This window comes from Mesitornis unicolor, unplaced genomic scaffold, assembly GCF_000695765.1.
Source record: "Mesitornis unicolor isolate BGI_N332 unplaced genomic scaffold, ASM69576v1 scaffold42633, whole genome shotgun sequence".
Taxonomy (NCBI): Eukaryota; Metazoa; Chordata; class Aves; order Mesitornithiformes; family Mesitornithidae; genus Mesitornis; species Mesitornis unicolor.
This window is the reverse complement of record NW_010177449.1, coordinates 1-16,244: the sequence shown is the minus strand read 5'-3', so window position 1 is coordinate 16,244 and position 16,244 is coordinate 1. Positions and strand designations below refer to the sequence as shown.

Here is a 16,244-nt window from a genome sequence, read left to right as displayed (position 1 = left end):
GAGAAGAACCAGTCCTGTAAATAACAGTGACAGCCCCTCTGCAAGGATGGTTTGTGTCCTGCCCCTGTAATGGCTGAGGCCTTTGCAGATGAGCTTAGTGAAAGGCTCAAGTGATTGGACTATTTTTAAGTCAGACCAAGGACTGCAATGTTGGGAAGTTTGCTCCCAGTTTATGAAATCATGGATGAATGGTAGGAATGAGTTACTCTGCCAGAAACACTCAGCATGTAGTGGGAACAACAGCTTGGACACAAGTAAAACAAGGGTAAAGAAGAGCTGATGGTGGAGGTTCAGCTTTGTTCAAATAAAGCTCAGTGAACACCACGTGCCCAGGTCAGGATTCCCGTGGCTCTGAATGGCAGGGAGCTTGTTTTTCAGTGTTGCATCACGTTAGTTAATGTTTATGCTACTGAAAACAAGCAGGCCAGAGTTCTCTTTAAAAGAGATGCCTATAAGGGGTCTATTTCTTGATACAACCTTCACTGTTCATCACACACACTGGTCCTGTCAGTAAAATTACATTTTTGACCGAAGCGACAACAACCACTCCAAACCTAACCAAGAAAAAGAACATTTAAACAAGTATCACCTCACCTGGTTTGAGTCCGAGTCCATTTCAAGGCGTGGCGCGGAGGTACGGCAATCGTTGGATGGTAGAAGGTGCAGTCGGGTCGTGTACACTGGGTATTAAATCTGCAATGCTAAGAGGAAAGCACGTCAGCAGAGGCTGCTCCCAGCTGGACGAGCTGGCACAGCCTAACCCGGAGAGTGCTGCAGGCTGGCACTGCTGTGTGATTGCGTGGCCCAGTGCAAGCAGTTCGACCACTGACAAGGAAATCCCTTTCGAAAAGTATTAAGTTGGATGCTCCAAAGCTGCCACTGCATGCACTGGTGCAAGTTCCTTTGCTTTTCAGGGTTCAGTTTAGCTGCCACTGGTCTGTGTGTGCAAATTAGGAGCATCACACAGCCTGATCTGAAACAGGAAAAGCCAGAGTACCTGGCTCATAACACCTGGGAAGAGAGTCTGGGGGACCCAGTGCATTTCAGCTTTGTTAGGGCTTGAAAAAGCACTGAACTTACTGGCCTAAGAATATGCATGGTCACAACTCTATAGAAATACGAGTAATAAACTCTTGTACTCTATAAGTTATGTTAATATACTCCAGGGTAACTGGGCACCACATCTGAATAAAGACAAGCCTCTGAAGTGCATTCCTTCCATACAGGTTATGAGATGTGCTCCTCCTCAGCCCCCAGGCCTTGCCTGGGCAGATTTTGGCAGATGCCATGACTGGCTGCCTGTCTGAAACTGCCCAGAACCATCTGGTAGAAAGATTATTTAAAATATGATTTTTCCAAATTCTTTAAGTCAATACTTTTGCACATTCTGTTTCCAAGCTAAACTTAAAATGTGAAATTTTCTTTCACACACACAGCATGAACTGCCGGTAACACTTCCTGACCCCCAGTCAGTATCTTTCTAGAAAGGGAAGGAAGAGACACAAGATAATTCTTACTTTTGGGTGGTAAAATGGACATTCCATTTTCTTACAAGCAGGAAAAAACTTGCACAGTGGACTACTGGAGGGTATAGATGGCGTGGGCAGTGGTGCTAAAAGAAGAGGAGAACAGAACAGGAAGTGAACCTGGCTCAGAATAAACTGCTTTTATAACACACCTGCACACAAACTTAAATACATCAATCCTTCAATAGAAATGACGTTTGGTTATACACCACAGTTCTGCAAGAACAGCATTTGCAGTAGCACTGGATCATTGTTCTTCATCTAGCATGAAGAGCTGGAAGTCTGCTCAGTCAGACCAAGCAACTGGGTTTTTCCACAGCCGTCAGTTCCTGTTTTCCCTTCAGCATTTTCATTTAAAGCTCAGAGAAACAAGAGGTGCTCACCTGGCTTAGGAGGTGGATGGGGGATTCGCCGACTGGCGTGAGTGTAGGGACAGTCCGGCTTCGTGCACTTCGCATCGTATTTACAGTTCGGATGGATGAACAGGCATTTATCAGCGAATTTGCAGTTAGGAAAAACTCTGAGGAAAAAGAAATGGAAGTCATGAGCCCATACTCAGAGCGAGTTTGGTAGCAAGCCACTTGTTGCAAGTGAAGCTGCATTAATTGTATTTAAATTTTTAAATTTATGCTAAACGAAGCTTTCTTCTGCATGAGCACAGCTGTGGCTCTACTTATTAAAAACATCACCGTGTTCTGACACGTGGAAGATGGGAGAACAGAAACATTACAGTGTGATAACCTGGATTCGATCCCTCCCCTCACAGACTTACACTGCCTTGGAGTATTTACCAACACCGAAGGGGAATTTGTCACACCAAAGTAAAACTAACACGTGGAGTGGATGAGCTTTGCACTACTCACTTGCAAGGCAGTGTGGGGTGATGGTACACACATTCATCTCCGTTTTTACAGGCAGGCCAGTACTTGCAGCGCTCAAGCACCTTCTCCTGTTTTTGCAGCACGTTTAACTGCTCCAAATCCACTAGGAAAGAAAAGCAAAAAGAAAGCCAAGCCAAGCTGGGACCTTTATGATCCTATATACAATTTGGCATACATCATATAGCATAATTAAAACTCATTTGCCTAAAAAATGTTGTAATTTGAAGAATAAACACCACCACTTCCATTTCTTAAGAGGTCTACCCACAACCAAACCACCACATCCACGTCAGATCCTGTTTGTGCCATTACCATCACAGCTCTCCAGCTGCCTGGTTACAATTTGCATCTGCTGTGCTCGAAGGCCTTTTAATCCTTTGCTGGCGCACATATTTTGGGTAACTGGCTTCAGTCCTTCAGTTACACACATGTCTTCCTCCTCTTGATCAGACAGGTATCCTGGCGGGCTGGGCACGCCGTCCAGCGTCACGATGAACTTGGGACTCGCAGGTTTCTCTGGCTGTGCAAGCTGGTCTCTTGAAAGAACACACACAGAAACGTAAAAATAGGACTTCTGACTGGAGGCTGGGGTTAAACTGAGCTGCACCAGTAACCAGAAGTAGCACAAGCTCACCTATGGAGAGCCACGCAGTAACAAACCTTCTTTTAATCCCACCAACCACACTCTCCTAATAACAGTTTGCCTTCCAGTCTCCCTGAAGCACTAACAAGAAATACGGCTTTCAATGGCGTACAGCAGAGAATTTGGCAGGGACATTTCAGCTTGTTGCACTCTGCTCGATAGATCCAAAAGCTCATTTTACAGACACGGTTAAATAAAGGAAAATTGTTAATCTTTTAAGAAATTTACAGTTTTGAAACAAAAAAAAAGTGAGAGCAAATACCATTCTTGGAACCACGAACCTTTTAACACACAAAACAGGTCCCTCCTCTAAAGTACTAACCAGCACATGATGAAACAGAGCCTGTGAAAGCTTTTAGGGCTGCGGAGAGAGCTGAAACATTGACACTATGGACTCTGATGCTCAGCCTGACGGAAGGATGAGTCTGGCCCAGTACCCTCTGACAGCAGCCAATGTGGGTAAAAAGAGGGAGGATAAAACCAGAGGATGCAAAGGTTTTCTCTCAGCCAAGGGGTTTCCTGAATGGCACGGGATCCTAAACATTTGGAAACACGCTATGGAGTTCTCAAACAGCGATGGCAGAAATCTCTACAATTTCTCTATGAAAGCAGACTACAAGCAACTGCAGGGCAGAATGCCATTAAGAGAGAAAAACACCACATTAGAAACATCGCTAGCCAGAACTTCCAAATTCAAGCAGTCAGAAATGGATCTACTCGCATGCGAAAATCTACAGCTCCCCTGCAGCAGTCACCGTGACATTGCCAGGTTATCCTTTTGGGTTCGTTTGTGCACTGCTGGTTCTACCTTTAATTCATACGGGCTGTTTAAAGCCACTCTTGGGGAGGAAACATGAACAGTTTCCCAAATACAGCGACAAAGTACATCACGTTGTTCTCAGTGGTTTTTAACTCTAACAGGTAAGATATAGAAGAATATTTGGTAGCAGGACTATCAAGGCCTTTAACAAGTTAGGAAAATGACTGTGCACTGGCCATTGCTCCTCTGGGGAAATGAAAAGACATCCACAACCCATCACTTGAAGCGGACATGAACTTTACACTTCTCTTGGCCAAACACACCAGTAAGGTGCCTCAAATCTCTTGTCCCACGTGCCATGTAGGCTTACATTGTACCAAGCTACCTGCACGCAGGATGTGCTGTTTTACCTCCAGCACCGAGAGCTCAGGATCCACCATACTCAGTATCGCATTAAGAAATGTCATCTTGGGGCAAAACAGGTATAAAACTTAAGACATCTGAAGCAAATTATTACTTAACTAAGATTTCAGAAATCAGAGTAGCTATGGCAAGAAAGAGCCGTACTTTTCAGGTCCTTCTTCCTCTTCCTTGCAAGTCAATGATGTGCTCAAGCTACAGCTGACCCTGGGAATTATCTTCCATTTAGAGGATTTCTGGGAGTTGTTTTTCCCTGCGTTGTTAACTCAGTGTCAGACCAATTTCCATGATTTCACAGACTGGACTGACAAAGCTCAAGTCTGACTGATTCCAAACAAGCACTCTGACCAACAACAGTCCTAAAACAAACAACTTCTTACCGTGCCTGTATGAGGCGTCCTGAGAGCACTCGTATTGCCTCGGTGGCCCTCTTCCCCAGTTGGTGATTCTGCAGCATTATTTCCTCAGACAACTTGGGCTTCTTCAGGATAAAGGACCTAGTATCCGTATGGACCAAAGATTCTGCATCGTAGTAATCTGAATTGGAAGAAAAATTACAAACAAAGCAGAAAAATAGGGTTGTAGATGTACTCTTAACTTACAGTGTATTTTTTTAATATCAACTTGCATGGCCAATAAGCTAATTTTACTTTTTTTTTTAATTTCTTACTAGTAGCTGCCAGAAAACTTCGTTACTTCCTTGCTAATTCCAGGGCAGTGGATCAACAAAATATTGGCCCAGACAAAACCTCTGTTACTAGAATGGCTGTGCTGAAACAGCATTGAAACAGATCCACACAAACCCAAAATCTCTCAGGCTTTGAGCACCTACTGACAGAATGCTGTTATTCCTTAGAGATGTAGAAACTAGAAAATACTAGAAATCAGTGTAATTAATTGAAAAGGAAGTTAATTTTAACATTCGCTGCTCAGTAGTGTTCTATTTGAAAACTAGCATTAGGAATAAAAGATTTCAAGACTTAACCTTGAGTCACTTGCAGGTTATCTTCAATCACAGGATCAATCTGGAGCCGAGAAGAGAGTTCCTTTTGTTCAGCTCCTAAAAAACCCAGTAATTAGAAGCATGTTCTACATGTCACTTATGGTTTGAAAAAATCCACTTTGCTTTCCGCAGGTTTTCTAGGCAGCTCTCATTTCCATTTCAATGGCAAAAGAGCAAAAATATTTAGCATAAATACCTTCTGTACATTAACTCAAATACTGACAGAGCTGCTTCTTATGTGCTTTACAGATACATTTTCAACTATTTCATTTTGGCAGAAAGACTCCAAATACATCTATATGAGAAATAGAAGACTGATTTTTTAAAAACATAATGAATGTTTACCATGCCCTAACAATGACTGTGAGCTGATGTACTCAAACCAAATTTTACTCAACAACCTAAATATCTAAACACTTAGCAAGAGTAAACCAACTTCTCACAGAAGTGTTTCTCCACCACCTAACTTCTATGATTCCTTGTAACTAACACAGACACACGCACACATTTCTTTCTTTGCAACAAAATCATGCTGAAAATACACTTTGATTGCCTTTAAATGCTCTGCCATTTTCCTCCAGGAGTTTCATAACAGAAGTAAAAGCAAGCTTACTGTTCACATGGCTATCCTGGTTAACAGCTGCAACAGCAAATACAGTACTCCAATATTTGCACTAAAATAAAACATCACATCTATTTGTGTGATAACAACACATCAGAAAGAACCTTTTAGTACTTAATATGCTGCAAAATTAATTCCAATTGTACAGTATCTTAACTCTGTGTGTGTCTCTGTGTGTGTATACACACACACACACACACACACACACACACACACACACACACACACACACTCTTCTGATGCTGACTTAAAAATTCAAAGCATTTCTTTTTTCAGCTCAGCCTGTTGTAAAATGACATCTAGTATAAATAGATATGAAGTATATTATCAGATAACCTTGAATTCCTTCAACTGTCTGCTCCTTTGGCTCCTCTACTTGAAGCTGCGAACTCGGAGCGGGCAGTCTGTTTTGCACGTGGATGACTTCTAACTGAGATCCTTCTGGGCTAATTCGAGTTCTTGGTGCAACTGGCACAGTCTGTTTCTGTGGAACTACAGATCAAGAAGCAATGGTAAATCATTTACATACAACCCATCACACAACAGTGCTATTGTTACATATGGTGCTAAAATAACTAATAAATTCCTACACACAAACACAAATCCCAAGTACCTCCTTACTGTGAAAGCACAGAATATAACACTCAAGGACAGCAGAATCAGAGAATGATTTAGGTTGGAAAAGACCTTTAAGATCATCGAGTCCAACCGAAAACCTCACACTGCCAAGTCCACCACTAAACTGTGCCCCCAAGCACCACACCTACACCTCCTTTAAACACCTCCAGGGATGGCGACACCACCACTGCCCTGCGCAGCCTGCTCCAATGCTTCACCACCCTTACAGTGAAGAAGTTTTTCCTAACATCCAATCTAAACCTCCCCTGGTGGAACTTCCGGTCATTTCCCATTGTCTTCTCACTTGTTACTTAGGAAGAGAGACAGACACCCACTTTGCTACAACCTCCATCCAGGCAGTTGTCATTTGGGGGTAGCAGGACGACAGGTCAACTTCCTTAATTGGCATCTGCCAAAACCATCAGAACTGGTTGTGAAAAGCCAAGCACATTCCTCCCCTGGCTGAAAATCCCATCAGCACCTTACCTCTGGCACGTACAGCTAAAATGTACCGCTCAGTACTGGATTTATCCTTTACAATCTTACCGTTTTGTTTCACCTAGGTATTTCAAATAAGCTTATTTCCATATTCCATTCCCATGATGGAAAGCTCAACATGAGCTGTATCAACTACAACTCTGTACTTAAAACCACCGGAGTAAAATTGCAGCCTCACTGTTTAAAGCCAATATACCTGACATATCAATCAGTAAGTTGCTTGTAGTATTTAACTTCTATTACCCACACCCTTCTATTACTTACAGTGCATTTTGATCAACCAAATAGCTCCAACAACCTCCCTAATTCTGAACGCTTTCCCCTTGGCAAGTATCAACTTCAGAATACTTCTGGCACTTCTGTTTTGTAGCTATACACTTTACAGACTTACTATCTTGATTAATACATATAAAGTAACTCTTTCCTCCCTTGTTTATGCTTTTAAGTGCTATCTTTAGCTTGGATTTACGAAACAGGGCTTGGAAATACTATAGCTTAGCACAAACAAAAGTAATGCTAATTACCAGCGGAATAATTGGTTGTTTTTGTAACCGATTCCTGTGCTTCAGAGATTGCTTTCAATATTAAATTCTTATTGGCCTGTTTTGAAGGTGGCAATGAAGGCCTAAGGGAGATTAAAAAAATAATTGTGAATGAATTGCAACAGCAACCGTACCCATGTTAAACACAGATATTTCAACAGGTTAACACAGTTGTGCGTAATACTGATAGAAATAACCATCTAGAATCACTTTATCTGTATTTGTTTTCAGCTTGTTAATCTATTCTCCGAGTGGATGGGGATCCACAAAATGCTCTCAAAAACAGAAGTCCAGAGGCATGATTTCACATCTCAGCTTACGCTGCTGTAAAACCGTGCTGCATCTGAAAGGTGCAAACTCAGCCCTTCATCTCCTCCTACCTCTGCCCCTCAGGTGCCAGTTGCTACGTCTGTGCTGGCACGAGCAACTATGCAGCTGCCTTGAGGAGTAAGATCCAGCTGAAAACTGGCTCTGTCAAAACATTACTTGTAAAAAAAGCTGTTTGTCTTTGAACACCAACAATAAGGAAGTTTAAGTCAGATAAATGTGCTGTGGCGCTGAAGTTATAAATTCAATAAAGTGTATTAGCTTAAAAAACATCTTATACAAGTTAGCACTGTAGATCAGGAGAAACACCTCTTGCACAGTTTAAGTGTTCTTCCTCTCATTGCTGAAAAGCCGCAAAAAGCCACTGATGTACTTTGACTGACTCCTGATATTCAGACAGAATTAGGGAGCAGGAAAAAAAGAAAGACCTCTCAAGTCTTATGAAAAGTTAAAACCACCTTAGAGAGCAACTGATAATTGGTTTGAAAACTATTCCCAAAATAAAACCAAACCAATGAAAAGTCCTGGAAAATTCTTCTAACGCATTAAATACCTGGTCTGAAACATGCTAATGTTTTTTTGCCAGTCAACTGTTCCCAAATAGTGTAAAGTTTCATGTTCCACTGCAGCTTGTGCATAATAAAAACGGGTTACAAAATAAGAGGAAACAAGGTGGTGTAAACAGGTAACTCACCCACAGAGCTGTGAGATAGTACAAAAAGATAGTACAGAAACTCTTGTCAGTGTTCAAAACTGCAGTCAGTTATTCCCAACTTCCACCTTCAGAGTTTCTGTTCATTAAATTCATCCTGGAAACCACACAGAACCACTGAGATGTTAAGTACCTTCTTTCCGGCTTTGCGGGTACAGACACGCTGCTGGAGATGCTTCCTGTTCGTGACCCATAGTCTTCCTCCTCCTCCTCGTCTTCCCCATCATTACAGAACTTCTTCACTTTGACTACTGAGCTTACAACAGGCAACCGCCTCTTCCTGGAGCTTTCTTCCTACAACAGAGCGGCCAAAACAATCCAGTTAGCATAAAACATGTATTAATAAGGCAGCAAAGACCATACTGCAATTCTACCTATAGCCAGAAGATGGAGAACACCCACCCAAGCTGCATGAGTCTAGGAGTACCGCACTGTCTGCAGAAGCAAGCGACAGCACTAGAGAACATGAAAATTAGGCATATCTACACTGAAAGATCTCATTAAAAACATAACTGTAAATAGCATTTAGAAAAGGAGAAGAAAAAAGTCTGAAGTACAGACAATTTAACCAACATCTACAGAAAAAGCAAGTGTTTTCCAAAGAAATTCATACTATCCTTCAAGATGCACCTTGAAAGATAAGGTTGAAAGTCTTTCTGACAGAGACAAGTGAAATCAGTATGAGTGACTTTCTCCTCTGTATCAGCTCTAGTTTCAGACTACAGTAAGGATTAACTTCTAACAAGCTGACATATTCCAGAGGACACTAACAGACATGCAGCGACAGGATGTCCAGTTTAGGCAGTGCAAGGCCCCTGTCCTGACACAGTCACTCAGCACCACCACAAGGCATGTGGGAGTGACAAATTTAGATGCTAGGCTGCCTGAGAGCACAGGTGAAAGCACATGTCAATAGTTCCTGCAGAATCACCACTCAGCACTGGGCTACACAGGAGCACAGTGAGGCTATGCGGATGCCAGCTTTGTACACAGCACCATTTAAGTGACCAGATATCCTCCAAGGAGGATGAAATATCCTAAGGGTGGACCTTTTTCTAACATGTACATGGAGAGATGTGACTGTCATTCATCAACGACTGCTGTACAGCCTTAAACGAATCACTATATATATTCTGTTTCCTCATTCTCACTTCTCCATCTTAAAAGACAAAGACATCAGCACGTATATTTGTAAAGCATTATAGATTTCCAAATAAATTTTGTTGTCCTTTATAAAGAAGTAAGCAGTAGCAAAGACAGAGAACTATATAAGCAGTAACAAATACAGATGTTATGTAAAATCCCTGCTTCACTACAACATTAACAGCTGTAACAAGCTTAATGCCTGTCACAAAGGGCTCTTAACTGATTCATATGGATGTTCTTAAAACCATTAGCTAGGACTATCACCCTGCCTGCCTTGTTTTGGCCTTTAGACAGGGCAGCAATCACCTTTTAGTTTGTCCTTGTACAACACTCATCCCAAAGAGTTCTTAGACACCATGGTTCTAAATAGTATGATAATAGTAATTCTTACAAGCAACGTATCTGAGCTTTAGAGACTAACGTGTGACTAGCAGAGGTATGAATAAACAGCATCTCAAAAATACTGATTTACAGAACTGTTTAGAGCTGGAGATTTACACAGCACCTGTGGAAGCTCACGCTGTTCCAATGATCTAGAGATCAAAACTGTTATTTCTGATTCATCACGTGTATCGTAACAACGTGCTAACCCATTAGTCCAACTCGATATAGCAGAAAGATGGATGAGCTAATTAACTCTGAGATGCAGCCACCTGTCGGGTGATGATGTTAAACTGTGCAATCTCTTTTCATCAGTGGACCCCAAGAATGAAATCTCAAACCTAGTGGTATCAGTGACAGAAGTTCTTTGATTTCTCTGAGGCCAACGTATTACTGGAAGTGTACGCAGCAATTTAGGTTGCTAGCAAGTGTAAAATAGTGCAGTAGTTCGGACTGTACTAACCTCACTGCCTACTTTATCAGCACTAAGTTTGGAGGTGGGTCTGTAACTCTCTGCTAAGCTGCCAAACGCTTCTGGATTGCACAGCTGGCCTGTTTCCAAAGGCCTGCAGCTCTGGGTGTCTAACTGCCGGCTCCCCTGCGCGCTGCCCTGCTGTGACAATCTGTGCGCATGTGTGCTGCCATCTGCACTCCTGCTGGCCGGCGGCCGGTAGATTTCGGCGGAAGGCCGGGAAGAACCATAAGTTACAGTTACAACAGCTTTCTTCCGTGACAAAGGGTTCTCCTGCACAAAGTTTAAGTCTTCATCGATCAGATCATCTGGTTCAGGTTTAATGTCGATTACAGCTTCAGAAGGTGACAATTCCCTCAAAGGCTTGACTGTGGATGTCAGCCGCGATGCAGAACCATCTTCACAAGACTGCCTGATAGAGCAAGAAATTAGCAACTATTAGCTCAACTGCAAATAAAGTTTTGGAAAATGAGAACTGTCTTTTCAACACAGCCAGCAGGGAAGAGTCATTAAAGTATTACTGCTTATACAAGTCTAACACGATGATCGCTATTTTTAGTTTGGTTAATTAATCTAAGCCCATCTGTTGCTTAAAGAAATGGAAATGAACTCCTAATGTTTTTCATGCAAACTGCAGCAATGCTTTACTCTTCAAAACTACTTTGATCTTCCCAAGTATCTGTGCTCTTCAGAGTGACCACTACAGGCACACAACTGCTTATGTCTGGACATGTGTCAGTAAGGAACCAGAAGCTTTACCGTGAAGCAGTGCTCCTCTGCTCCTGCGAGCTGGTGGAAACTCTTGAGTCATTTCTTTCAGTCCGAGTGCTGGAAACCGCAAGAGGTGGCAAGGTATCCTCACGCCTCCTCTCATCACTCACACATGAGCTGCTTTTGCTGGAAGGAAGGCTGCTCTCAAAGATATTAGACTCTGAAGTTTTTACACTAGTTGGTTCTGTGGAGACAGGTACCTTTCTTTTTTACATCAAAGCACAGCAATGCAGATTTTGCAGTATAAGCAGCTATGAAACTGCAGATCTAAAAACTATTGTGCAGATCTGAAAACACAACAGGCTGAAAGCTGATTCAGCTGAAAACATCAGGAAGAAACACCCAGAAATAAATTCTGGACTGAGAAATAAATTCTTTATCTCAAAATAGAAAGCCATTTTCTAAAGAATCAGGACCCAAAAGACCATATAAATTAAAAATTAACAGAACAGCCACCCAAGACCTTTTTAAAAACGTTAGACACACACCTCTACACAGAAAAGATAAGCCTACTTTCACTCAAAATTAATATTCTTACTTACCAGTAGTGACAGATCGCAGCTTATCCAAAACACCATGGAGCCTGAAACAGAAGAGAGAGAGGGAAGGAAGCAAATGAGAAAAAGGAGAAATAAAAGAACTTTAAGTCACATTCAGAATAATCATCTTTCCCTTCCGATAACAAGCATCTAATTTATCCAAGACTTCACTTTCCATCAACTGAATCATGTTTAACCTCAAAAGGGAGGCTTTCAGTCTCTTGCCTCCAGTGACTCTTCATACATGCAGGTAGGGTATTCATCACATCATCTGCTTTTGGCATTTAATTGGTTTACATCATTAAAGCCAGTACTTTCCACTCTTTCACTACAATCAATGGTGTGAGTTGTGTCTTCAAAAGGAGTAATTCAAAAAACCTATGTTAAAAGCCTAAAGTATAGCCAAAAATTCTACTTTGTATATGAAACTTTAATTACACAGCAGAGTTAAGTATAATTCTAAATACAAACCTAAACAGTAGGCAATTCTCAGCACTTAGCACACTCAGGATTCTTTCAGCATGCTCTGCATATACCAACAATATTTTCTGACACAGGTTGTGAGCAAGAACATATTGTACCAGATTGGCTGCCTGCCTATGAGAAAGGCACCAAGTCGAAGCAATACAGAAAATCAAAAGGCTATAAAATAATAAGGCTGTTTAAAAATAAACACACATAACAGTGATCAGAAAGAAGAAAAATAAAATTAAAAATCCCAACACTTAAATGCATATCCTACTTGGAATTCAGCCTGATCATAGGCATCTCCATAGTTTAGGCTGAGTATTAGAAAGGAGTTAAAGAACAAAAACATACTGAAAACTGGGACAAGTAAGACTACATGTGAGTATAAGGAAGGCCTCACCTCCTTGTCAGTTTTCACTAGAACGCTCTTAAAAGTTCTGTCAACTGAGCTCTGCTGATGCATATCAGTTTACACACCGACCTGCAGAGAACTGTGACCTGACACTTGGTTCAGAGCAAGAAGTGTTGGCCAAGCAGCAGGACTGCCAGGCCTGCTGCAGAATTGCTGTCAAACTTCTGCCAGATGACCCCAAATTACCAGTCACAAAGACAAACCCAGGGAGGCAGACCTTGCTGAGTATTGTATTTAGCCAGACCCAATGTTTAGGAATGTATACATTCTGGGTTGCCTTTAGAAGAAATATAAGCATATAAAACTCCCAACTACAACGCTATTTAACTTTTTTCCCACCAGTTCTCTTACGGTTTATTGCATAGGTTTCATCTTGTCTTCTTTTCCATCATTCCTTTAATCAATACCTACTTTGTTACCTGGTAAAGCAATCTGACAGGTAGGTAGGTTTTGAATGCCTCCAGAGAGGGAGGCTGGAACTCAATGTAACCAGTCAGCATGAAAATTTCAAACTAAAAAAGCAGAAAAAAATGCAGTATTTCTCTAATCTATACAGAACAAAATAACGCTCCTTAAAACCATATTAGGTTAGAGACTCGGAAATAAGATTAACTTGAAAAACTACACAACTCTGAAAGCAAGAAAAATCTCTGGAGTGAAATACCCGTTTGGATACTGTGAAACATGGATTTAATTAAAGGTTTACACTGTAAGCCAAATTCAGTATTAGAAAATGTATGAGAAATATAATGGCTAAGGCTGTCATGCAGCATAGCACAAATTAATCCACCGTCAAGAGTTTAGAAAAGAGTTCATCTGTTGCTAATCTGTCCTGCTCACAATAATCTAGGGTTCTACTTTAGTTTTGCAGAGCTGGGTGGTGGTAATAAATAAACAGCCTGAGAGGTGGGAATACGTAAGCATTTGGTGCTAAGCCTTGTCAAAGACGGTACACAGAATTAGATCCCCTGCTCATCTGTCTTGATATAGTAATTCCCATGCACAGCGGCAATATGAAGCGCTATTAGCATAAAAGTGAAGAAATTTTTATTTGAAGAATTATTTTACATCTAACTACAGTGAATAACACACTCGTGCTCACAGCGGGCTTTGCAGGAATAGCTTTTTTTTGAAGTCAACATATGGTCCTCACTTACCTGGGCATTTCACACTTCATTCAAAAATTTGACTGGACTTATGAGCAAGCAAAGAATATAAGCCCTCTAGTCCTTTGCCATTTAATTATCATTGCAATAGCCTTTTGACAGACTAAAAATAATTTACTTATAAGGCCTGCAATTAAAAGTTTTGGTTAATGTAAATTACACAATGTGGAGACAAGTGACTTCTAAATTCTCAGGTTTCACTTATAGAAAGCAGTCCTGATTATTGATAACTGTGACAAGCAGCTTACAAACATACCAGACAGTAAACCTAACGGTATTGTTTCCAAGGAAAAGAGAAAGGTCTTCTGTCATCTGCTCCTGACTCTTCTTATTGGCCACCATAACCATAATATAATCAGGGAGCTCTTCATCTGATAGAAAGAGAAATATGTTGGTTTAATGCATAATAAATCATAAATGACATAGCAAACATCCTTAAACATATAAACACATTTTTTTTTCCAGTTTTATTATAAAGACTCGCAGGCAGAGGACTAGGTAAGCAAATCAGCAAGACTTTTACTTCCTCTGAGGTTCAATAAAAGTTTCACCTACAAGTGAGGGATAAAAATATCATCAACTTCACAAGAGCATAAACTGCAGATAAGATCGGACTATATAAAAAGTGAGTAAATAACACACAAAAAGGACAAGGTAAAAGAAAGTCATTCTGCTGCCTATATCCTTTTACTGGAACACTAACAACCATGTGCAATTTTCATCACTTCAAACGCTGCCAAATAGAGCATCTTATCCGTGTCAGATTTCCTGCAGTCACAAAGACCAAACAGACCACAGGACTGAGGTATTCTGCTTCCAACAGAGCACCATGTTAAGTTACCAGCTTTTACTGCTGTAAAAACAGCTGCTCTGGTGCAATATCCATTTAATCATGGATTCAGGGGGAAAAAAGTACAGCTGTTCACACTGCTCCTATCTCCCTCCGCAGAATCCAAAATCAAATCTCGCCCTGACTCTAAGATTCAGTTCTGTACGTTTCAGCATTAATTTAACGTAGCTCTTAGTTTTCCCCTTAACAGTGAAGCTCTTACATATTGCGTATTTGTCCTGCATAGTGTTTCTGACACAGCCATTGCACCTCCTAAAACAGTCAGCCTATCTCTGTCTTACAGTAACATCCTTTCCCTTAACTTTGACAAATGTCTCATCCTGAATCCAAAAGGCTGCTGAAAAGATGCCTAAGAAAGACTGACTCCACCTCAGCGTGCTCACAGGTAACTGCTGCTACATTTGCAAGGACATTGCTTTATAAAATGTTCCTCCTCGTGCCTCAAAGAAAGTTCGTTCAATATTCACAGACACATCACTGTTTGTTTTTCTTTCAAATCCATTGCCACCATTTCTCCCTGAAATGGGAGACTGTTAGCCACCTTAGTTCTTCATACGCAGACATCCACATACTGACTACTCTTGCACTTAAGGCTATACATCTTATGAGAAGTAGGTCTTTCTTTCATACCAGCCCAGCACTTCAGATAATTCATCTCCTACTTAAGGCTCCTGTACGCAGTAACACAAGTAATAACAAGTAAATGTGCTGTTCCATTAACGAGCTGCTTGTTTCTTATTTAACAATGAGCTTAAAGAAGACTGCTAAACACGTGATAAAACTTACCAACATAAGCCCCCAGCTCCTGCAACTTTCCTTTTATAGCACCCTAAAAAAAAAAAGAAAGAAATAGCATTTAGGGATGCAGGAACAAAGTATTTCTAACTTTAAAGCGGTGGGAGGCTTAGCAAAGTTTTTCTCATTTGAACACACTGGTTTAACATGTTACTTTTCCTATGGTCCACTGCCTGTGATATAAACAGTGTAACAGTGAGGGACCCACAGTAGAATAGCAGGAACTGTCAGGAATCTCGTACTCTCTGCCATGTTCCCTATATACCAGTTCCTGGTGCTACCAGGTTACCTCCAAGTCCCAGCTGTCCTTTTTTAAGCAGAGCCCACCTGGGCTCATAAAGTGCAAAGAAAACGAACCCCAAATGGCTTGATAAAAGGTCATTCCCGGCTCAGCAAATAAAAAGAAAACAACTGCCAGGATTTTCAAACCGTGATTGCTGACTGGAGCTGCTGACAAGACCTGACGCTAAGAGGGTCTTACACCACAACACCCGGCTACGGCTGCTCCCTCTCCCGGGCAGCCCCCGGTTCTGGGCCTGCGTCCCAGCCGGGCCGCTGAAGGGCGAAAACTCCAGCTCCGGGGGAGAGATGGCAACCGCCCTCCAGGGTACGGTAGGAGCCCAATGCCGCTTCCCAAAACAACGACTCTCCAGCTCGTCCCCCTCCCCGGGGAGCCCCGAAGGCCGCACGCC

The 16,244-nt window shown here is 41.6% G+C and overlaps 1 protein-coding gene across 1 annotated transcript; it reads right to left on the bottom strand.

The window, feature by feature from the left end:
• Positions 1 to 390: 390 nt before the first annotated feature.
• On the bottom strand, positions 391 to 15,580 carry ZC3H14 (zinc finger CCCH-type containing 14). The gene is given in 17 exon segments (XM_010182095.1): positions 391 to 445; positions 447 to 498; positions 581 to 701; positions 1,518 to 1,612; positions 1,910 to 2,046; positions 2,390 to 2,510; positions 2,720 to 2,943; positions 4,611 to 4,767; positions 5,216 to 5,290; positions 6,192 to 6,347; positions 7,496 to 7,596; positions 8,686 to 8,846; positions 10,543 to 10,963; positions 11,311 to 11,506; positions 11,865 to 11,905; positions 14,164 to 14,278; positions 15,544 to 15,580. Coding segments are annotated over 16 exon segments (2,205 nt in total). The 5' UTR covers positions 14,256 to 14,278; positions 15,544 to 15,580.
• Positions 15,581 to 16,244: the final 664 nt, after the last annotated feature.